General features: G+C 40.8%; 1 protein-coding gene across 2 annotated transcripts in view; it reads left to right on the top strand.

Moving 5' to 3' along the window:
• The window catches only part of pde4ba (phosphodiesterase 4B, cAMP-specific a), a 126,260-nt gene that overhangs the window by 89,516 nt on the left and 11,712 nt on the right, over positions 1–25,032 (top strand). For both annotated transcript variants that reach the window (XM_023394531.2, XM_023394532.2), the window contains exon 6: positions 14,783–14,895. In XM_023394531.2, coding sequence (XP_023250299.1) covers positions 14,783–14,895 — 113 coding nt within the window. The remainder of the gene's footprint in view (positions 1–14,782; positions 14,896–25,032) is intronic.

The following is a 25,032-nucleotide window of genomic DNA, read 5'->3' as shown; positions in this document are numbered from 1 at the left end:
TGTATGTGTGTGTGTGTGTGTGTGCGTGTGTGTGTGTGTGTGTGTGTGTGTGTGTGTGTGTGTGTGTGTGTGTGTGCGCGCGCACATATATGTGTGTGTGTTTAAAGGCCTGGTGAAAAAGTTGGTTGAGTCTTTATGATATCAGATATTTCGCTTTAAATGTGATTCTGCTTGTTGGTTCCTTATCAGTCCATTATTTACTTTTTACTTGGATGATATTACAGGCAGAGGCTCAAGACAGTGCGTGAAACATAAATACTCATTTGGAAATATGAATAATATCATTCTTGACTTTGATGATCTGAAATGAGAGAACATGTTTCCAACCTTTTTCCAATAATGTCTTGGCCCTGAGATGGCAGGTCTGTTGTGTTTTCCAGCTTGCAAACAAACCTTTCAACAGTATCTCTGTGTCCTCTCAGTAAGACTGGCTGGACTGAGCTCAACAAGCCAAAAGGAAACATAAAGACCACAAATGTCAGTGCAGGTAGAGACTTTTTATAAAAACCAGATCTCGGAATAGCTGTCGATTAAATTCAACTTCCTGCCTTAATTTATGCCTGCCATGCAAGCCAATGAAATAAGCTACATGTTAAAAGGAGACTGCACTGAATGAATGGCACATAGAGCTGAACTCTTCCCTTTAAACTGTTATGATTGAGCAGTCATTGTTAGGTTGTTGCAAATGCATGATTGTGATTGATTTGTTAGCTGCTTGGCAAGAAAAAAAAAACATTCTCGTTACAGGTAAACGTTTTCCAGTTCAGTTCCATTTCTCTCACCCTTGTGAAAGCAAACCAAGCTTTGGACTGTTTGTCATTCTGTCTGTGGTCATCCACAGCTCCAGCCAATTATGTCATCCTCACTGGTACCATAATGTCAGTCATGATGTCATTCAAACTCTGGAAAACAATCCATCCACATCTGGTGAGAGCAAACAGTCTGAGTCTACAGTCTTCACGGAGCAGAAGTGTCTTGTAAGTTTGAGATTGGGCCCGAAATTTGCCAGAAACAGGCATAAAAATATTCTTATTGTTCTTAATTTGAAATTATGTGTTGATAATCTAAGTTTTTGCTTGCTTGTGCTGCTTGTTGGTTCATCTTGACCTTGTTTTTCTAAGAATATTTAATCACTACTAAATCGACAGAAGGCTTTTTTCATTATCAGATAATCTGCTGATGATTTTCTGAATTAATTACTTTAGTCTACAAAAAAATGATTTCCAAAAGCAAAGAAATCTCTTGTTTTGTTCAACCAAGAGTCTAAAACCTAAAGATATTGATTAAAAAAAAAAAAATCAATTATCATATCATCATCAATTTCTTCACATTACAGATTCTTACTTCTGCTTGAAAATGGTTATTCGGGTTATTCAAATGTTATTCAGCTATTAAAATAACAGCCAATCAGAGCATTTTTGATTGCGTTACTGATTAAGGATGATGTCTCGCCTCTAAACTGAGTGTTTTAATTTGTAGGCACGCCACTGAAAAGTATTCCGCTTAAATGCAACCAACACACAAACCACTTTACACAAATTCTGTGTCACTTCCCTCTTTCAGTAAAAGAGAATGGCTCTTCACAGAAAAAGGTTCACCTGATTCCAGTTTGGTTTCCTACTTCCCTTTTCATTTACAAACTATAAACACGTTTACACTTCTTGATAAAAGGGACTTATTTTCCTTGAACCAGTTAAAGTTTCAAAGGTCTGCACCAAAGTAATATTTCACTCTCTGTGAGTAAAAATATACAACGAATTTCCGAATATGTGTCAATCTGTCACTCAGCTTTGTCTCAATTGAAGACTGAGCAAATGAATAACATGTGGTTTTGTGCTTTTTCAGCCTGACATGACTCCATTCCAGTTGTTGTTTTGTGATTTGGTTTTAATGAAGTCCAACTCCATGCCGGGTTTTAGCTGCGGCCTGCCACAGAGAGAGAGCAGGTTCAGAAAGCTGGAAGCATGCACTCTGCAAGTATTTGAATTATGCCATTGACGTCAGCACAGTCATAAAGTAGACTGCTGCCCTTCCCCTGAAGTATTCCCTTGCCAGAAGGCCTGTTCAGCTCAGCGCAGATGGATTCAAACGCTCTCTGCTTCACAGACAGGCCCTTTTGTTTGGGTATTTGGGAAGCATTTGGACTCCCCCCGCCAAAAAACACCACCACCACCACTACCATGCCCTCTTTGTGGAGCAGGACAGAAAGCAGCTTTTTCATCAACGATAAAATAGTCCACTTCAATTAAAATCATCCTGTCTATTATTAACCAGGAAACAAAACAGCCAGATCATGGTTTGGTTATCATTACGCTGTGGTAACGTGGCTGATTTTTTTTGGCAGTTAGGATCCAGATATCTCTGTTTTTTCTGAAACTGCTGTTAGGCCATGAATGCCACATGCCTGTTTAGTTGTTACTGGGGGGGGGGGGCTTGTATTTAATCTTGATTCAATCAGGAAGTTCCATTTAGCCAATATGGACGAACACAATCAATCTCGTTCTGCATGCTCACCAGTGCCAATAGTCTTTATTGGCTCAATTTGATTTTTGCATGTGGTCTGGGCTGCACACATAAACACACACACACACACACATGCATGGAGATACTCTGACTTGGACTGACACACACACACACACACACACACACACACACACACACACACACACACACACACACACACACCATGCTTACCCGTCATAAGGAGGCATGCCGTTTGAGGTCATTTGAGGTTTGTCTCAGCTGGTCTTCATATGTTACTGGAGGCGCTGATCCTTCATTGCACGCAAACCCCTTCATCATAGAACCCCTCTGGTGACTTTCCTCGCCCCCGCTCATCAAGTCTGCCCCGTCCCGACCTGGACTCGTCTGGCTTGGCCCCGTTTCAAGGCCTGCACACTAAATATGGTCAAGATCATGTTAATAAGACAGCCATGTTTTTCTTGACAACAGTTCAACAACAGCTGGAAAAGCATTGTGACCAAAATGATTTCTTGCTTGGCGTGGATGTAATGTTATTCAGACATCAAAGCCAAAAAACAGAAGACACATGACACGTGAACCGGGCCTGTGTAGTTACACATCAGCCCACTGAGGTTGTTTACTTCCTCATTATTTGAAATAAGACCTGTAAAAGTGATCTGGACCCTGGTTTAAAAGGCTCATGGGAGCTGCCACGCCTTCCATATTTTCTGGGTGTAAAATAAGTGAAGTGGAACAGCACTTAACAGCCTTAAAGTGGATTTGTCTCATTTATAACAACACCATGTGGACCCTCTGTGCTTTACTCATATTTCTTTCAAATTAACAGAAAATGTAATGGTATTACCACACAGAATGACAGATCTCTGTATCCATAAGGGACCTGGTTTTATCACAGAAAGCCTCCTCTCCCTCTCCTTGTGCAACACATTAAAACTGTTCTGTGGGTCTAAGGGGGCTGCTCCTAGACTGCCCTGCTTTGACCTGTCTTGTGATGCACATGCATGAGAGTAAAGCTCTTGTTCCGTCTAACAAACCAGTACTCAAAATTACCAAAATTACTTAAAATACTCAGAACTCTAATAATCTTCTAATGAAGCTTCTCTAGTCATTACATCAGTACAGATTCACATCCCATTTATTCACCATAAATATCATTTACCCATCTGTGTTCGTTTGCAGGTGTTGCTATTTAAAAGAATAGTTATTCATTGTTGGAAATACACCTTTCCACTTCCGTGCTGAGAGTTAGTTGAGAAGAATTATACCACTCTCATATCTGTAAGATAAATATGATGCTACAGGCAGCAGCATGTTAGCTTAGCTTAGCATGAAGACTGAAAACAGGGGGAAACAGCTAGCCTGGCTCTGTTAATCATTGAACCTTTAAAGTTCAATGACTTACATGTTATATATCTTTTTTAATGTACTTTATTCTCCATGTTTCCAGTCTTTATGCAACGCTAACCGGCCGCTGGATGTACTGGAGCTTCGTAAAATCCGAGTGTTATTGATCTTTTGTCTAACGGTCTGTTCACCAAAATTGCAAAACGTGTTGAACACATTTCCTCACTTACCTGTAGTGGTAGCTCGCCATGCAGATATCTTTGCTTTTGCTTTTATTTGCCAAGAATTACAGATGTCCATCTCTGAGATTTGTTCCAGCACTTCACTACAGTGGAGGTGAATGGAACTTTGGGCTCAAAGCATTAAAAACTTAAATTTAGATAAGTCCCATCACATTTGTTACTCAAGATGATCCCTGGACTTCACTGTGAGGTTTTCGTAAAGATCATTCCTTTAGTCAAGGGCAGTTGACCACTAAAAACAAATTTACATTTACATCTGTTGCATTGGAGTGGCTTCAGAAAGCTCAGAAATGACTATCTGAAAACCTAAGTAGATAAAACCAAAAGTATCTCCCATGCTCGATACCACAAGGGGTAATTGAGAAACTTTTTTTTGGTAATGTGGGTAAACCAACCATTAAGGGCACCTTGGAAGGAGCAGCACGTAGGGCTAAATGCCTAGAATGTATATGTGGGAAAGTCAGACAAGAAATCAAAGTCAGACAAATGACTATGTTTTAAATTGAAAGTTTGATTCAGTCTGTGATCAAATTTTTCCCTCTGACTTCATAGACACTGAGCTGGATCCAGCAGCAGCTGCATGCTGGCCCGTTCTGATCATGCAAAGGTTTTCCTGATGATTGTAGAAATCTCTCATCATGCCTGCCCTCAGATCTGACCCTGCACTGACAGAGAACCTCTGTAATTGTTACTCTAGACACTGCTTTGAAACCTAAAGAAAAAGCAGCATCAGCAACGACAGAAGTTTGGCTAACTGGGGTTCATGGCTCCTCTGATCCATGCTAATCAACCCGAGGGGCAAATGCCAGTCAGCGTGACAACGAGGCCTATTCAGTCCAGTCAGTACTGTTGCTCCCAATGTGGGAGTTCACCTCAGGTAACACAGACAAAGCCTGGTCTGTTGCTGTGTGCTTGCGTGTTACATGTTTGAGTGTGTACACGTTTGAGTGTATAGAAGCTGAGAGTAAGAGTAAGAGAGTGAGAGGTAGCGAAATAGAAAGTGAAAAAAATATGTGAGAGTTTGAGAGAGAAGGAGCTAAAACAGATGGAGAGCATGAGGGAGAGTGCAGCTCAAGGACAGGAGCATGTTGCACTCACAGGTTCCTCTGAGCAGAGTTACTGATAGCATAGAAAAACAGCCACACTGACGTCTGAGCGTTTTATCAGAGTGAGTGAGAGAGATGCAGAAACAAAACATTAAAGATTTTTACACCAAAACATAACGAGCAGTCAGATATGAGAGAATACAGTATGTAAGACTCCTCAGGTCTCAGTGAACCTTGTGATGTCAGAGTGTCTCTGAGCCTGGTTCACTCCTCACAGTTACCTCCCACATGCATAAATCACTCTGTGTGTGTGTGTGTGTGTGTGTGTGTGTGTGTGTGTGTGTGTGTGTGTGTGTGTGTGTGTGTGTCAATAACCTGCATGTGTGTAAATCATTTGTGTGTGTGAAAGAAGCAGTTCAGTTAAGCAACATCAAACCAAATAAGTTGATCGTGGTGTGTCTCAGTTGGGCCTAAAGCCCCATTTAGACTGAAATATTAACGGCTACTAAAATATTTCTCATGCTCTTCTGTAACTAAACACATCATTGTGGATGGCACATTGCTAAAATACAGGAAGTTGTTTGAAATACTCACGGGGTCACATGACTATCAAAACTATTTTGATAGTAAATTAATTGTTTAAATTCACTGGTTCTAGCTGGTCAGTTATTAGGATTTGCTGCATCTCTGTTTTATACCAGTGTAACTGAATATTTTTGGACTGTTGGTCGAACCTCAGCTTTGGCATTGTGACATTTTTCAATAATTTCAATTTCTGACCAAAACTAATAGATGATATAAAAAAATATGAAGAGTCTGCCTGGATGGAATTAATGGAGGACCAACAAGTGTGCCAAAATACAGTAGGTATTTGGAGCAGAAAAAATCACACATATATGTTCTACAGGCAGGATGTAAATCACAGATGAGCATATGAAGTGAAGTGTTGTGGGCTTACATCCTTATGAACTCTTGTTCACCAAGAAGACAAAGCATCTTCAATAAAATTCTCACAGCCTCAAAACCTTCTGTTGTCTGATTACACCTGGATTTAAGCACTTTGATTAACACAGTGAAGCCTTTTTCTGCCGTATTCCAGCAATGCTGTGAGGAGTCTGGTATCGCTGTGCGACCTTTGGGAGTCTTTGTGTGCAACTCGGATTTATAGCTTTCTCTGTTGCTTTCCCACTGAGTTCTATAGTAAATCAGACAGGAATGTGTTCATGTGTGTGTCATGGGGAGGACAGGGAACACTGTGTCCAAGGAGAAAGAGCAAGCAAGACTCAAAAGGAGGTCTAACACACACACACACACACACACACACACACACACACACACACACACACACACACAGACACACAGACACACAGACACATACATGGTGGTTACATGTGACCCAGTCAAAGCATTTTTTGTTTGTGTCGATGTTTTGCAGTCATATCTTTATTTCAGTATAAATGCAAGCAGAAGACACACCACCACAAGTCAGGCTAGCAGTCACATGATTATGAATCTACAGGTTATTCTAGCAAGCTAAAATGCATTGCACTACAGTATCTGCCCCCCTGCTGTTGCTACACTAAGAGCAACTAGTTTAACACCAAGACCATAGGCTCACCTGCAAACAGTCTAGCAGACATTCCCCTTTGGGTGCAAATAAAAACAAATAACAATTTCAAATCATCTCCATTTTTAGTTTCAATTTTCAAAACAATATTTAACCTTCATTTTTAGGAACATGTTGGGAAGTTTCCGTGTTAGCCTTCTTCTTTGGAGTTAGATGAAGAATGACATTACTCAAGAGCTCCTCTCACCCCTTGTCCTGAAACAGCTTAGATATAACATGTTAATGAGTGAGCTTTAGCTAAGCTAATCACCTCCTGGCTCTAGCGCCACAAGAGTGGTATTGATCTTCCCATCTGACTCTTGGCAAGAATGCAAATTTCCCAACGGGATTCCTTTTAAATATTCCTTTAACTAGACACATCTGGAGACTTTTTTCGCAAAGGAGACCAGACCAAGATGGCAAACTCATTGAAATCAACATCAACACTAAAAAGGCAGAAGCAGTGAACTACATTAATGTTAACTTTAGCATCTTAATAATTACATAACAATTATTTATATTTTGTGATTTTACTCTATATTTCTTATTTTAAACCTTATAATCTTTTGTCATTATTGCACACCCTCCATGGCATGCCATCCTGTATTTAACTGCACGTATTTTACTGTATGAGAATGTGACAAATCCACAGAATTTCCAGTTGTCCTAATTTTAGATTTTGGCTTCCTTGATTTAAGTTCCTCCTGCAAACTGTTTGAGTGGCTGGAGTAAAAACACAAAAGCTTCTATTGCTGTGTTTGATATAGAGACAAGATGGCAAATGTGCAAACTTGTAGTTCTGACACAACAGGGTCAACTGTGAAAACATGTACTTGAAGCTGTTGTGCTTTAGCCTAACTGCCACATTACAACACAGAATTCCAGTTAGCGTGCAGAGTGTCACAGTGCTGCTTCTGGAGGGGCACCAATAAGTTTTACAGACACTGCTTCCCAGAGTGATAAATTCACACGTTACAGCTCTGCTGCAGATTCATAAGTGCTGAACGATATGTAAATCCTCCATTGCAGCAGAATGTCCACTCATTATGTCTTTCCCTTCTGTTTATAATTCACAACCACAGGGTAACAAAATCCTGATACCATCTTTTGAGACATTATTTGTATTCCGCCTCCATGTAAATCAGATTAATGAACTCTTACAAAACACGGACTCATGATGTCATTTTGTCACTTCTCAGAACCTGGCATACAAAAATGTTTCAATCAACAGAACTCTGCAGCACCACATAACACGCTCGTAAAACCACAAACTCCACCACCACCCTTCTTCTAATAACTGCCAGTGATTGATTTTGCAATATTGTGCATGTGAAGTCATAATTCAGCTTGTAAGAAGTGGAAGTGCAGCACTAGAGAAGCCCACTGCCTCACCACATCATCTCTGGTCTTTGTTAGGAAGTGTTGTGTAACCGCATGGAGGGTTTCTGATCAACTCATCTCTGTTTCTTGTAAAGCAAGAGATGCCACTAGAGAATGCCCCCCCCTCTTTCTCTTTCTCTCTCGTTCAGGAACCTGGTACTGGTGCCAGCGGGCCCACGTCAAAGTTTGGTGTATCTTTATGTGTGTGTGGTCTGTTTATGCCGGTTCACTAAAAATGTGGCACGTCACCCTTCAAAACCTGGATGCTTACATGATGGACGCTCGTTCAATAAATTGGAGGCAGAATTGAGTATGAGAGGAAAAAGAGAGATTGTCCGCTGCTGACCTCTCATCCTGCGTGTTCCGTAGTGTGTTTGTTTGTGTGTGTGTGTGTGTGTGTGTGTGTGTGTGTGTGTCAGTGCCTGCAGGTCATCTCCGCTGATGATTTAACTACCACAGTGCCGTATAGATTTTGGCTGCTGATAACACACTGCAGCCCTCTTGCTCTGTTGCATCTACCATCACATCACAGGCAGGAAACTGACTCTATCCCCATGAGAGGATGACAGATGCAGCTGTCTTACTCACTCACTCGCACGCACACACACACACACACACACACACACACACACACACACACACACACACACACACACATACATATCGTCAGCTCTTCTGCTCTGATGTCCTGTGGGCTCACTTGTCCTTAAACAACCTGATAGCACCATTTGCCATGCACTGTGTATGTATAAGGCTACGGGTGAGTGTGTGTGTGTGTGCACTTGCTGAAAACAAGTCGTCATCTCCTAAAAAAAAAAAAAATTGGGTCAATAAATGGACAGATTTTTGAAAGGAGACATGAATGAATGCATGGTGTCTTTTATTCCAGCACAAATTCAGCAAGTCTGATTTATCTTTGTCAGTTTAACAAAGCATAAAAACACCAAGAACCCAAAATACAGGAAAAATGACACAAGCACCAATCAAAATTTACAAACCATAGTTATAATCACTCAAAATGTTATTATAGAACAGCTCAAGGTTATAAAACATATTTTTTCACTATCTATACACACAAATACAGCAAAAAGGAAGAAATACAACTGTTACAATCTGTTTACTTGTAAAGAGATCTTATCCCAACTCGAAATGTAAAAAAAAAAAACTTGCTTCCCAAAAAAATTGTTATGGGCAACGGACATGAAAGACATTCTGTGTGATACCATTAAAGACTAAAATGCACCTCAACATAAACAGAAAAATATGTGCTACTTTGACTTAACCTGAGAGCGGAAAGGAAAAACACTGAATGGTAGGCTCGGGCCGATATACAATAATATCGTGTATCACAATATGTGGGCTGGACTATATCGAAATATTCAATTTTGGATATCGCCCAAGCCTGCTGAATCATGGATGGCCACAATAAGAGTTACACCTGTATAATACTGCTGATACAGCTCATTGTTAAGGTGTTCTTATTTTATTTCTTTACCTATATTCTTACGTGTTCCTGATATTCTGTCCACCCATGTCCTTTCCTGCATTTTCTCACGTTTAATGTTGTGACTATTTGCTGATACGTTTGAATTTACTGGCAGTCCACACAGTTTTCATTGATATTGCCGTTTTCAGGTAACAAGTTTGCCTGACGTGTTCACAGAGTGTTTGTTCAACTGTTTGGTCTGTTCTATCTTTAGTTGTTAATGGTGGACGCGCTAACTTTGTCAATGTAGGAAACACTGTATCTTTCTATGCCAGCGAAGCTTACTGAACTGAGCTGAACTGAATATTGAACTGAAAGAGAGACAGAGGGAACTGACCCCATATCCCTCCTAATCCTCCCTGGCTCTGCAGCCTGTTGGCTCTGCCTCCCTCGGCTGGAAAGTACATGTTTGTGTGTTTGTGTTTTTGTGTGTAAGCACAGTGCTGAGAAATTACAAATGATATACATTACGTGTGTGTGTCTGTGTGCGTGTGTGCGTGTCTGGAATTGTACGTGTGTGTGTCTGGAATTGTACGTGTGTGTGTGTGTGTGTGTGTGTCAGACCACCATCAGAAAGGTCCTTGTGTCGGGGTGGAGGCGGTGGAAATCCCCTCTTACATCGTGATGTTAGTGTACTGTATGCGTGTGTGTGTGTGTGTGTGTGTGTGTGTGAGTGCGTGTGTGTTGGTAGATGTTTGGCTTTTGAATGCTGTTTCCTGTGGTCCATATGAGGTCATGACGGTACACAGTGCAAGCTGCTGTAGCTACAGTAATTGGTGTAGTTAGTGGTATGCAACAAATGTACATGCTTCTTCTCTTTAAACAAAAGAGAATATTAAAGCATGTATTTGTTTAGTTTGTCATTATAATTTCTGAAAGTTAAAAAAACATCTGGAATATAAAGTTTTAAAATAAACAAAATGATTAATAATTAATCATATACTTTCTGTAAAAAAAAAAAAAAAAACTATATAGATTAGTCTAGAGTAAGAATCAAACAGAAAACCAAATAAACAAAATCAAGGCTGAAACCACTCATTGTCTCCAGCACCACATTGTAGTGTGGCTTGGGAATTGTGAACATTTTGAGACTCATTTCTTAGATTCTATTACTTTTTACAGGCCTCTCTGTTGTTCTAATAAATAGTATAACTCGTCTATATCAAGTCTTTTCCTTTAGCCACGCTGGTGTTTACCTATTATTCGATTCTACGAACAAACTAACTGACCTGTTCCCTTTTGCTCTATGAAATGAACAAGACAAATTCACTTCAGTTACCAATTCTGCACTTATAAAATGCAGAATCGGAGCCAGTTCATATATTTACATAGATTTTGGTTGACTGGTCTGTCTTTTAGCTGCTTGTACTTTATGTTCATTCGCACCCCCCTATTCTTCCAAAGTGAAGTATTTAAAACACTGGCATTAGATTTGATAGTTGCTGCAACTATTGTAATAAACTGAGAATTAACTCAGTCAATATCCAGTGCTTCAATGCTTACCACATAAATCTTTGTTTTTTATTTGACTGGTGGTAAACTGGGTCCAGCACTGGAGTAAACACTGGTGGTACTGGCTCTGCTTGCCAGCAGGGCAGGGATCAGAGTAAAACTGTTATACAAGCGTTATAGTTAAGTGGCTCTGGCACCTAGCTAGAGATTGGCTTTAGTATGTGGGGACCCACAAGTAGTTGGCCTCGTGACCAGTTTTAGGTCCTGACTCACTAAACCAGATTTTAAAGCTCTGTACCCATTTTTGTGTGTTTGGAAATCAAAGTCATGAGAGCGGTTAAGGGCTCAAACCATCAATCTAGCAATTCAGTTTTCCCCTCATACAGCTTCTTTACCACACACACATGGACACACGCATACACTCACACACACAAACACATACATCTGCATTACGACTAGTTTTGACCGTTGTTGATCACATCTGCACTGCTCTGCCCTTCAGTATGACTCAGTTAAGCTAAAACTTAAAAATATTACAACTTATTTACTGAGAAGTCAGTTTGGTGTGGTTCTAAATACCACAGTACCCAACACAGGTTGTGACTGTCACTATGGCAAAAAGGCAGCCAGATGTGCAAATCAGAGCATTTTCTTCAGAGCAGTCTTCTAAACTGCCTTTATTGGCAAATTACTGCATCTCTCGGGCCATTACCAACACCTGTAGATCAGGTTATCGCAGATTGTCACATAACCCGTGTGCATGTCATCTTGCATGAGAAAATGAAACAGGGAGTCTGCGCTATGACGCTACCAGTGGTCAAAACCTCCACAGAGCACCTTTAACTGTTGGCAAAGAGTGAAGAAAACACGGTGCAGTTGCAGCTGAAATCATCTAACTTTGCTCAGGAATCTAAACATTAACTGATTCAAACTGCTGAATGTATTATCCGGATTTTACAAAGCTTAATCTTCAGCTTCGGCTCAATGTAAGCAGTGCAGTGATTTGTGACTGGATGTTTCTTACTGAAATGCTTTCTTATTTATTTATTTTTATGTACACAGTCTTGTACATTTGACTTTTATCCAAAATAGATATTTTGTAATTCAGTTGCTCATTTTTTGTACCACTGATTCAACTGCTGGAGTTTCTTCTACATGTGTGGAATTCCAGCCTAACCTAACCTCACCATCCACACATCCACAAGTTACAGACCATTAAAAGCGTTGTTAGAGTTACTTTTTACTATTATGGCACAGACTAAAAATAAGTTCTTATAGTCCGTTTTTGCAGAAGATGACAAAATTGCCAAAGTAAGGCTAGAAATGTATCAATTGCACAAATAGCGTGTATGTTTCTTTCTGTCTAAGCAGAGTTTAAAAGTTCAAATGAGAAAACTGTCACGGGGACAAGGGCTTGTCTATGCTCTTCAAAAAATACAAACCACCTCAAAATGTTGGGAATACTGGAAAGAAAAATCTCAAATAAGTGTAAGCCGTTTCAACATCAGACGCTGGTGGAGTTAAACTAAACAGACACACACACTCCTTCTCTTTCTCTCACTCCCCTCATCAGAGTGAGGGCAGGCTGTGGGCAGAGCGCCAGGTGCCTCTCATGTTTGGGAGAGCAAACAGGCTCGTGTCTTTGATGGCGAGGAGATCAGAGCAGGGGACACATTCTACGTGGCCACGCTAAGGTCGCCGCAGTGCACACCCTGCTGCCATGTTGTGCTCTGCAGCTAGGAGACCCGGGGTATACACAATGCAGGGGCAGCAGACGTGTGCATGTATGTGTGTGTGTGTGTGTGTGTGTTAGTCCAACCCCACCAGCCACCTCATCACACACCCCCTCCGCTTTCCAACGCGGAGTCACTCCAACCTTGACGTACAGTTGTAGTTGTCTGAAAAACACAGTCAAACCACAGGAACAGGGTTGGAATACTGGCTCTTAGTTCATGCAAGAATAATTCAGTAGTGGTTACAACACACTGCCTCTCTTGTTTTTCTCTGTACCGGGTCATCGGTGCTCTGCAGTGTAAACAATTATTTAAATTTCAAGGGAAAAGTCACTCATTAAATCGATCATCATGCTTATCGTAACATGAATGGTTTAGACTAGTGGAAAATAAAACTGTGAATCTTGTTCCCTTACAGATATTAGACACTATGTAGATGTTTGTTTGGTCCAGTCTTTGATTGGAATCGGTCTTTATTTACTTTCTAACTGCTGATCTAGATTTTTTAAATCATAGCTTAAATACGCTGTTTTTTTAGCATGAGGTTCCAAAGAGTTATACACTCCCTAGATTTTATTTAATAATGCACAGAAACGTTTATTACAGTAGTAGTAGTAGTATTACAGTGCACAATTATTTGCATTTTCTACTTTTATTGCACCACAATCACTTTGTGCTGCATTTTTTTTCTTTTTTTCTTTTATAACGCAATGCTTTTCTTTGTGTAACGTGATACTAAACTGAGTATTTTTGGATTCTGGACCGTTGGTTGGATAAAACAAGATATCTGAAAACGTCACATTTGGCTCTAGTAAATTGTGACGTGCAGTTTTCACTATTTTATTGACAAAAATAGTTGTCAAATTAAGTGATGAAATTAATCAGTAGTTGTAATAATACTTTTTACATTTATTGAGTATATTACAGCTGATGAGTGTATGATGATACACTTACTGTACATATGACTTGTAAAACAGAAAATACAACAAAGTGCACAACAAAAGATAATCATGCAGTAAGATACACACCCTGGCTGTTGGTAAACGTTATAATAATAATTGTTCAGTTCTGGTAAAATTAATAGCCAAGTCAGTTCCTGTAATTTTGTCAGTGTACTACATTTGTGTCTGTGGTTAGGCCTTTAGCCTGTTACATACACACCGCAAAACAACAACCACATACGTCTTTACAGCAGTTATCGTTTTTGTCCTCGACCAAATTGACAAATGAATGTTCTCAGCTCTTTGTGGACTCATTAAAGCATCCTGCATCTCTGTCAGACAGATAGGCCCATTACCAAGTTTGTGTCTCAGCCTTTAAACAAACAGTATCACTTCTGATTGAGTGCTCTTATCTGTCTATTGTCAACAAAAAGATGTGATAACACTGATTAAATAATGTTACCTAATCAGTGTTATTTGTCCAACTATGCATGTATGTATATATGTTTGTGTGGGTCTATGCATGTCAGAGAAACTAAAAATGCCAGGTATAGTTAACTCAAAGGTTTGGTTTGATGCGTGTTAATGCATGTGCGTTTAGATTCGGAGGTGTCTGCTTCCTGTAAGGTGGGTTAAAGTGTGTCTGTGTGTGACGGTGGTGGGGGGTGGGGGGTGGGGGTATATGGTTTCCTGCTCTGGGGGGTAGATTTTATGTAAATCAGCTGAGGGCCTCAGATTGGGGAGGCAGACACACACACACACACATATGAACAGAGAGAAAAGTTAAGTGTGTGACAGAGTGAGCTCAGGTCCCAGCTTTCCTTCGCTTTGCTCTGCTGACAGCTGCAAGTCTCATCAGCTCACCACAGAGCCGTCTCCTCATGATGAAGGAGCACTGCAGCCGGGTGCCACCTCTAGCCATTCCCCCACCTCAGCAGCAGCAGCAGCAGGCACCCCAAGCGGGACCCGTGGGTGGATGTTGCCTGGGAGTGGCTGGGCAGCGCTCGGGCTCTATGTGCGCCGTCTGTTCTGACTGTGTGTCTCTGTGTGCCGGCTGCTTGTTGACAGATGAGGCGTACCAGAAGCTGGCCATGGAGACGATGGAGGAGTTGGACTGGTGTCTGGACCAGCTGGAGACCATCCAGACCTACCGCTCTGTCAGTGACATGGCTTCCAACAAGGTAGGACAGGCTGCATCTTTTACTATGTGGAAAAATGTAACGAGTGCAAGCTTGATGTTGCCTTTATTTTATTTCAGTCAGAGAAACTTTTGTTCTTTTTTTTTTTTTTTTTTTTGCAAGTGTACATATAGAAAAGGTTGTGCTCTTTGAGGGAGCTGTCAAAGAATCTCAGCAGCTGCTTGGAGAACTTACCCCCCAGCATAATAAACACACAAATGCCAGTATACAGAATCCAGAGATACTTCAGCTGAACTTGGCATGACCCAAGCAAAGTCAACAGTATGATAAGTCTGAACATGTACAGTAAGGAGGAGGAGTCTGGGTTTGGTGCCTTGGAGCTGTGAGCAGTGCGTGCATGAGTGCTCACTGCTTATAATGGCTGCGTGTACATGTGTATCAATATCAGTGGATGTTACTCATCAGCTCATTTCTTCCTAAATCAACACGAAGCTCCATTGGTTCTGTGGTTTTTTTTCTCTCTCTCTGTGCAAAGTTGGTCTGTCAAAAGGAAGTGTGTGTTTTTGTGTCTGTGGCTTTCTTCTCATCTTTTCTGTCAAACAGCTTTTGACTGTCCACTGGTCATTATGTTTCTACTGTGTCAATGAGTGTGTGTGATGTGCACCAAGGTTCCTGGTCCTGTATACACCGACAACATTAAAAGCACCAACTGGTTTTAATGTTGTGGCTGGTAGAGGTGTATAGGTAACTTACCCGTATATTACTTACTGACAGAGTCTAGTGCTTTGTACTGCAACTCCTTATCTGTATATGCATCTACAAATTGCTTGATTTGTATTTAAAGTGAGTTATTAATTAGCCTCTTTTATGAATTTCTAACTTCTATTATTATCATCATTATTATATTATATAGAAGTTGCAGCAGTATAGTTGCAGGGCTCTTTAGGCCCAGTAAACCTTATTTTTACTTTTCAGTTTGTCCACTCGTCCAATCTCATTCACTATGGTGCAGACTAAATTGTGGGGGGAAAAAAACTTCCTGAAAGTGGCACTGTAACAACTTTTCAAACTTTCAAACTTCTGCGCTAAAAGCTTGAGTAACTACAGATCCTGTAATACATCAGCCTTCTAATCACTGTGTTGAAGCTTTGTGCTGTGCAAGCCGTGTGGTTAGATGACAGATGTATTGTGGAAAGTGGATAATCGACTTCAAGATAGCTTCCATTCATTCCACTGAAAGTTGCTCATCCAGTGCATGACCCAAAAATAGTTCTGTCTCATTGGATTGCTGTGGTACACTTCTGTGTTGTGTGGCCAACTGCACGTGCGCATTATTGTCTAATAATTGGCCAACTGCTTGTCCCCTCTTGGCCAATAGATCATTGGAATGACATCATGCACAGTATTAGTTCTACAATGGTGAAAATACTTTTTGGGCTGCAGGGGATATTTTTATTGCAGTACCACTTTTGGCCACTGATGCACTCATGGACTACAACCATGGCTGTATTAAGAGAGCTGGATCCGGTGCGACCACTCAGCCTTGCTGCCAGTTTGTCCCTGTGGCCACTCACGCCACTGCAATGGCAAGATACCCTGCATCCCAACAAAAGCATTTTCCCATAGATCACTGCAAAGAAAGAGGAGTAAAACTGTCTTTGTATTATGAATGTTTTACCTATGAAGTTTTTACATTTGTAAAACGTTCCATGCGCATAGAGAAGCAACTTAAAGTGTACAACATCATACGGGTGTTAAGTCTTTGAGCTGAGTGGCCAATGTGGAAGAAAACTCAGGAGCCAGAAAACCTGGGTGAGCAATTTTAAGAACTGGATATTGCACTCAAAGATGGCGCCCACTCACTTGAATTAAAACTCACTTTTCTGGGCATTAGGAAAGTTTTACAAATTTATAATGGGGGTCTATAGGGAAAATACTTTTCGAGGCAGCTGTGTGTAAGAAAGCCTGAAACCAGTTTGTCAGGTGAGCCAAGAGGAAATGCTTGTTATTTCTCATAAAACTGGACAACAGGATGCAAGGGATCCTGCAGTGGGTCAAACACAATAAACTACAGAGGAAGAGAGAGAACATTTTTTTTGTGTGTGTGTGAGATCCATGCAGACCCCTGGGCAGAGTGACTCTCTCTTCCTGTCTCCTTCCTGATCCCCTGCTCTCTCCAGACGACAATAGACATCCCATCATACCCATTTGGATGGTTAATGGTCGTGTTTATTTATCCCATTGCTGTCGTCATTTGGACACGGATCCAACACTGACAGTCAGCTGGACTGCCTTCAGTTAAGATATATGAGGATGACTGAATCACAAAATAAATACTGTTAACCATTTAAACAAACAGGCAGTTAGATGAAAAGAAGGCTTCAGGATAACAGCACGACATAAGACGCAATATATCAATGTGTCCATTACAGCAAGATGAGACTAGGATTTTCCTGAAAGAATAAAATGTCTTTTTTGCCATATTCATGAATGTGGTAAAGCTGCTGGTTTATATCCACCCTCATCTGTGGGCTTACAGGATAAGATACTCTTATCTAACTCGAGGACTGAGTAATGTCAGCATTTTCACAATCATAGAAAAAACTGGCAGGATTAGGCCAAAAGTTATCTGAAGGTGATGATTGATTGTAGGAGTCCACCGCTTTGAGAAATTCCAAAATATCCCAAATTTGGAATAATGACGGGACAGTTTTACCCTGCCTTTTACCAGAAAACACTATTAGACTGCAACCCGTCATCTGCCAAGGTAATGAGACTGTAAAACAATGACACAGCATGAAACATTGACAGCACTTTCACGTCAGCAGACCAACATACGAAGATAGTTACGTATAGCACAAATCAGTACTAAAATTGTAAAAAAAAAAAATTGATAGTTTGTTTCATATTCTTTAGTTCAGTGCGATGCATTATTATGGGAGGTTGCACAGTTTCCGTTAACTAAGCTTTAAATGTATGTCAATTCAGATTTGTTTCTTCAAAAATTCAGTCTTAAATGTGAGTATTTGTGAGGTGTAAACAGGAGACCTGGATGTGGCTGATCCACAGTGTAGCGTATCAGGTAACACCATGTGTGCATTGTGTATTATGACCCTCTCATTGCTGTGACTTTGGCAGGTGGGAGAGTGTGTCCTGACACGTAACCATCTGTGGATAAGATACTGATAAGGAATCCCCCATCAAACACGTCTGTCTTTTATGCAGTTAGTGTGTTTATGTGGCTGTGTGTCTATATTTACAGTGAGCTAATCCCTTTGCCATCTAAGCTGTTTTACTCCTCGCATTGTTTTTACCCTAAACTAAATCATTACACAACTGCTGGACCTTTGTCATGCGAGCCATTACCCTCGACCTGGTTTTATTAACAAGAACATGCCAATCGGCTAATAAGGCCGCTGACTACCTGTTGTGTTTAGGATGGATAAACTGTTATTCAAGCTGTGTTACAGTATATGAAACATGAGTATGAGGGAGGTGAAATGCGAGAATTTGCTGCCGTACCTCCAAGGTGAAGCTCAGGGGGCTGTCGCTGCTGAGGACTTACACTGCGTGACTGTCCTCTCTGTTTTGTAGAGCTGACGTAGACGAGTCAAGGCCTGTTATGAGTTGGAATATTCTTCTGTGTCAAAACCGTAGATCTTCTGTCATTTGAAACTTGTGCTCAAAGGATAAGTTGAGTGAACAATTAGTCAATTCACAAACATTTTGATAATTGTTGAAGTCATTTACCAGTTTTACAAATATCAAGACTTCCTGCTTTTTTCTGCTTTATATCTTCAAATAATGAATATTCTTTGAGTTTGGGGCTGTTCGATAGGCATAAACAAGCAAAGCTCAAGACATCAGGGGGAACTATAGAAGATTTTTTTGTTTCTACTATTTTCGTTTTATAGGCTAGATTATTAATTGATTAATTGAAAAAAAAAAAGTCAACAGGTTAAACATTTATGTAAACGATTAACTATTAGTAGAGTTGAAACGATTAGTTTACTTGTTTCATCACAAGTTTCAAATGAGATGATGAGCTTCCAAAATTTTTTATCTACTTTGAATTTAATATCTTTATACATACAAACCATTTGCAACTAAGTATTATTTTTTTTTATCTATAAATCCTTATGCCTTTTATTCTATGAAACAGAAAACTATTTGCTTCACATATTCCTGGACCTGATTGTGACATCATCACATGTCCTGTTTTGACCAACCAAGAGTCCAAAACCCCCAAAACCATTAAATATACTGTAATGTAAGACCAAGATAAGCAGCCAATTCTCACTCTCAAACCTTAAAATGACTTAAACGATTAATAGCTGCCGATTAATTCTATTTTAATTGACTGATCAACGAGTCTTTGCAGCTCAGACATTTAAAGACATTCCCTTAGTCTCTGGGAAACTGTGATTGGCATTTTTCACTTTTGTTGACATTTTATAGACAAAACAATAACTCAACCACTCAAGAAAATAATCAGCTGATTAATCAATAATGAAAATAGCTGTTACTTGTAGCCCTATTTGAAACTTGTTGATTTAGCCAGATGCTGTTGGGCCTTTGCTTAACACTACAGGTGTGGGTCTACAATACAGGACCCATGTGCTTGTTGGTAAATTTTTAATGTGTAATGTTTCCTGCAGTGACCAGTGTTAGGATTGGGCAGTTTTGTGGCTGCAGAGTCGTCTGCACCGTGAGGGAAATACAGACACACTGCATTTACTAAAAAGCAGCTGAGTGACTTTGTTTCAATAATGCTATTTTACCACAGCACTCTGGTGCAAACTCAAAAACTCTTGAAAGTAAGAATACTCCTCTGCATTTGGCAATTAAACCTTTACTTGAATATATTTTAAGTACCAGGAATCTTTGTAGCTGAAGTTCAAGGAAATCCACTCATTAAAACAGGAAGTGTTCTAGTCATCAGAATGATCAGTGCGATATCGACAGTGTAAACCTCAAAGCTGTGACTGACAGCTGCAGGAGTAAGAAGAAGAGCAAGAGACTAGAGGCGGGACTACCCCCATGAGGGAGTGTGTTTGAAGCAGAGGTCTCTCTCGTGTGCGCGCGCGCACACACACACTCAATCATTGCTCCACATACACAGGGTGTGAGGTAAAGCCTAGTCAGACCTTGCAGCCCAAAGTGAGTCACTAGAGCTGTGGCGTTTCCCAGCGTCAGAGAGCTGAAGCTTTGGTCCTTTTACTCATGCTGTAGTCAGACTGAGACAGACACTTTAACGGACGGCAGTCCCACTCTGCTCTGCACTCTACACACAGAAACATGGGAGCCTGCTGCTTTGACAAGAAAGAGAGGAAATTAGGGAAGCTAAATGGTTGGAGAAAGGTGAGTTTTCTTGGGATTTATCTTGTTAAATACATGGAATTTATAGTCTGTTTTACTTTTTTTTTGGTATCTTAATGGACTGTAGGATCATCTGTCTTGTGTTGACTTTGAGTGCTGAACTTTTGTGGCTTGGTTAATGTGATGTGAATTTCACATGCTGTAGTTACAGCCTTTTCAAACAGTTTCAGTAGATGCTTTTTGTCCTTTCAACCTTAGTGTTGTTTAAAGTCTAAGAGGACTTTAAGTACATTTCACTGAAGCGGATGCTGAATGTGCGCTTTAGGCTTTCTTGCCTTTTTTACAGCATTGGATGTTTAGTTACTCTGGCTGTATATTATCAAAGTGTATGTTTTTAATGGTAATTTTCTACAATCTACATATCTTTTCAGAGGTTCATGCAGGAAGAGACATTGGCACATCTGTTGTGCTTCATTTCATATGACGCTGAGTTTACATGTGTTGAAGCTAAAAACACAAATTCAGTTTTGTGGTTGTACTGTAAACCACTTCTCTTCAAACATCAAAGTTAAACTCTGCTGATGACAGCTGGCAGATCTGTCTCTTGGTCTTCATGTTGCCTTTACAGTATAAGTGGGTATACCTTTAGCTCATGGTATTACTTAAACTCTTCACTCAGGGTGATGAGAGAGAGTTATAGGCATTGTCGAGACTATTAATTGCACATGCTGTTTTGTTCTCCTTGGAACTGATTTCCTCCAAAGTTGTTAACTGACCTAATGGCAACACTAACTACTACTTAGTGGAACTGCAAAGCTACTTGAAAACATGTGAGCAAAAGTCATCTTAGGAAAAATTAGCCTGTTTGTCTTTCTCTGGTCTCTAGAAGAGTGTGGTCGTGTCTAAACATAGAGCGAGTTAATATGCACAAAGACTGGATTTAAGTCACCTGAAGACCAGGCAGGTGATAAGTGGTGTTTCTAAGCATAATACCAATACCTAGAGACGGACCACACTCGGGTCATCTGGGGTGAAAGCAAGAGGTAGTGGTGATGTGTTTAGATGCTGCTCAATGGTCTGTTTGTTCAAACAGGGGATGGAGAGAGTAAACCAAATCTTTCTTTGAATACTTCCCCAAAGTTACATACATACATGACTTCTGTTAAAATAATGATGCAAACACTGCTGTCATTATGATTTGACCATGCATTGGAGTGTTGAGTTTTGTAGAAGCTGTTTCTGTAATTCAAGTGTTCGCTGTGTCTTGGGCTTTCAAAGAAATTTCTTGGTGTAATACTGCCTGTGTGGTATTTTACTTTGGGATGCTTTCTGCTTTCGAAGTAACCAAAGCTCAGACCAGCACGGCTGTGCAGCCTGTTAACTGCTCTCCTCAAGCCAAAAATGGTGTTGCAGACCACATCTGAATCTACTGAGGCTCTGAACAGCCGGGAGTGATCGGAATGATTCACTCAGCTGAGAAATTTCTCACTTACTTTTATCTTCTTCAGTTTTTGTGTCCTGTACTTACAGCTTACTGGTCTTTTTCAATACATCTTAGTTCCTAAGTTCAGAGGCACATATACGCGAATACACGCTTTCTCGTGCAGACGCACATGAGTGCATGAGTCAGAGGAAGTGAGAGGTAGTCAGGCTCTCAGAATTGTCTGTACCTCTGCCGAGCATAAGCACAGCTCATACGTAGGTAGGTTCCCTGATCTTTACAGAGTTATGTCACCACGAGTCTTTGCCATAACACCGATGTGACCACACTGCGTCATATGTTTCTTAAAGAGAGGGGCGAGATAAACCACAACTGCTACAGATTTACTGATAAAGTTTAATATAAGTCAGTCAGCAGTGTTTTGTAATGTAAATATTAGATCATTTGATTAACTGATAAAATATAATTAAGATGACAAAGATGACATTTAATTTTTTGAATTTTCTGGAAATCATGATTCACTTTAGTTGAAGCTTCTAAGAATTGTTAAGTTGAAAACATACTGGTATAACATACTGGTGTGACAAAATTACTTCATAGTGACATTTGCAGCCAAACATTTCACACCTCATCAGGTTAAATTTAAATGAGTTGAGTTTGCATGTTTGGCACAGAAAGGAGGTTTATTAGGTTCAAGCTCCTGGTTAAGTTGTGAGTTGTTTCTCTGCAGGGTTACAGGGTCAGCGCTCTCTGAACACAGAGCAGGCTGCTCTACAGCACACTGAGCATGGTGTGCCCACTAGTGGCTCAAAGGCACAACTTCAGTCTTTACCTCAGGTGAAAACAACTGTTCAAAGTAAAGAATTTAGACAAGAAAGAAACTGGACTTGTGATTCCGGCTTTATTTGACATTTTAGGCAATTTGAAGCATTTCCACCTGTGGCAAGAAAAACACTGAATCTAACTGACAAAGTTAAAATCGTGTCATTTTGTAAGAAAATGATCAAAAGGATTTATGAGAACACAATGTACTAGTTGTTATCGTGTTTATAATCAGATCAACAAGAATCTGTGTAGAAAAAGAATCTAAGTTCAGTCTGATGTGTAGCGCCTGGTCAGATAATAGAAGCATGTTGCTGTGAGTGCATAAGATCAGAGTCTCGTGTCAGAGGAAGACTGTGTCCGCCTGACTGCCCTCCACAGTGAGCTGTCTGATGGGATCACATCTGAATGGAGGAGGCTCAGAGTTATGTTTCTTTTTTTCCCTCTCCACTCACAATGAAATGCCACAGGCTCCATTCACCTTCTCTGCCTCTGTCACAGCAGCTATCTGCTGAATCAACCCAACCCCCTGCAAAGGGGGGGGTGGGGGGGGGGGTGCAGTGAATTGGGATTTTGACAGGGTGAATGAAAATGGAGAGGCAGGATGTACAGAAAAAAATACTAGGGAGAAAATTAAAGGAAAAAGGGGACAGAAACATTAAGTGACAAAAAAAAGAGAATAGGAAAGACACTTGAGTTTAGCAAGAAGCGAATGGGTAAAATAATAGAATAAGAATATATAGTATGTGGGTATGTGAAAAAGAGATACCCACAGAGCTCTAAGAAGTTAATCTTCCTCCAGTGTCATGATATCAGTAGGTGGTAAAGAGGCTTCCCTTGCTGAACAATAAAAACATAGCAAACGCACACTGCCAAGAACAGAGTCATACAGAAACATATGAACATGAGTGTGTAAAAGCATGCATGTGACCATCTACTGTGCTTAACTGCAGATAATAGCATTTGTAAGGGGGATGCGCACTGAGGCATTTCTTTCAGCCTCTGGGGAAGCATAGCTCTTCAACACATTGCAGAGAGACATCCCCCGCTGTTATTTCTGGTTTCTTTATATATTATGCAGTTAGCTATTATATAAAGAGCTGCCTCCTCTCTCCCCCTCTCTTTTTTTCCTCTTTTCTTGCGTCCTGCCTCCCTTCTTCTGGTTCTTTCTCTTAGTGGGAGGATAATCTGGAATCCTCTCGGGGAAGCTTTGATCTCCCACACATCTTTCCAAACTCGTACAAACACAAATATTGGGCTGAAAGGTTTTCTGGCAACTTCTGTTTACCATGGGTTTCCCATGCATCGGTTCTGAAGCAACAAGAACCATGATTATTTTCTGATGGTGAAGCATAGCAGCTCTAGGGGTTCACCAACAAGAGTCGTGACAAAATTGACCAGACCACAACCTCGCCTTGAAATTGGCCAGTAGTACTGATCTAACAGTATATTCCAGTCAGGTGGCCCTAGCCTTGTACACTGCAGCAGTATCAACACCTGCTCCAAGGACAGCCCATTGATTCTGCCAGCGAGGCAGACAGACAGAGAGATTGATGACTGTGTTGGCAAGTGGCAGCCGAGAGAGAAATTGACATGTAAGTGGTGGAGAGTGAGGGAGAGATGGAGAAGAGGAGGTAGGGGAGGAGAGATGGAGTGGAGGGAGGGAGGGAGGGAGGGGAGGAGAGATTGTGAAGAGGGACGGAGGGAGAGGGGGAGCGACTTTCAGTCTGCGCATTGGTGGATGCGAGTGAAAGCGGTGTGTGTGGTGTGTCCTTGTGACAGCTCAGCAGCTACATCACATGTCTGCCTGGGAAGGAACAGGGGAAACCTCTCTTCTCTCCTCCTCTCAAAACAGCCTTACACTGGCCAACTGATGCTGTTGCCATGGCATTGGGGTGTTCTGGTAATTGGCGTACACACACTCACTCACAGGCAGAGAGATAAACCGTGGGCTGATGTCACCTAAATTGGTGAAGGATGCAATTATCTCCCATCTCTTCTTTTTCTTCCCCCCTCCCTCTTCTTTTCTTCCCCACTCTCTGGTTGTCTCTCGGCTGTTAAAAATAGCCTTCCACAGACACCCTGACAGCATCTAATATTATTATGGGATACAGATAATGAACAGGCTCATGAGTTCTCCACAATGGCCGCTGCGCTCGGGGATGTCAGGAAACAACAGAAGACTCAAAAGAGGGAGAGGGAGAAGAGTGGATGATAATAGAGATAATGGCGATAAAGATACTGTCACTGTGCATTCACATTCCTCAATACGTGCCCCATCCTCTTTCCCAACCCTCATTGTTTTACTGTAGAGGGGAGGAATTGCTGTATGTCTCAATGACATTCCTTCACAATGGCTGACTTCATAAAAAATAGCTTTAAGAGGGAATTACTGGGGCTGGAAATTGAAGAGGATGGGATTTATCTGCAGCACTTGCACAGCTAGAGAAAAGAGGAAAAGTTACATCTGGAATCCATGTCTGGATATTAAACATCAATCATTCAAACACCCCTTTAGAAGTTCATATATACACCAATGCCAAGCTGTAATTAGGGCTCCCCCCTTCTCCCCACTTTCTGTCAAATCATGTGTTCTG

This window comes from Seriola lalandi, unplaced genomic scaffold (assembly GCF_002814215.2).
Source record: "Seriola lalandi dorsalis isolate HSWRI2012SDOR001 ecotype SW California unplaced genomic scaffold, Sedor1 jcf7180002054949, whole genome shotgun sequence".
NCBI classification, from domain to species: domain Eukaryota; kingdom Metazoa; phylum Chordata; class Actinopteri; order Carangiformes; family Carangidae; genus Seriola; species Seriola lalandi.
The sequence above is the reverse complement of the archived record's forward strand: the minus strand, read 5'-3'. Positions and strand labels throughout refer to the sequence as shown.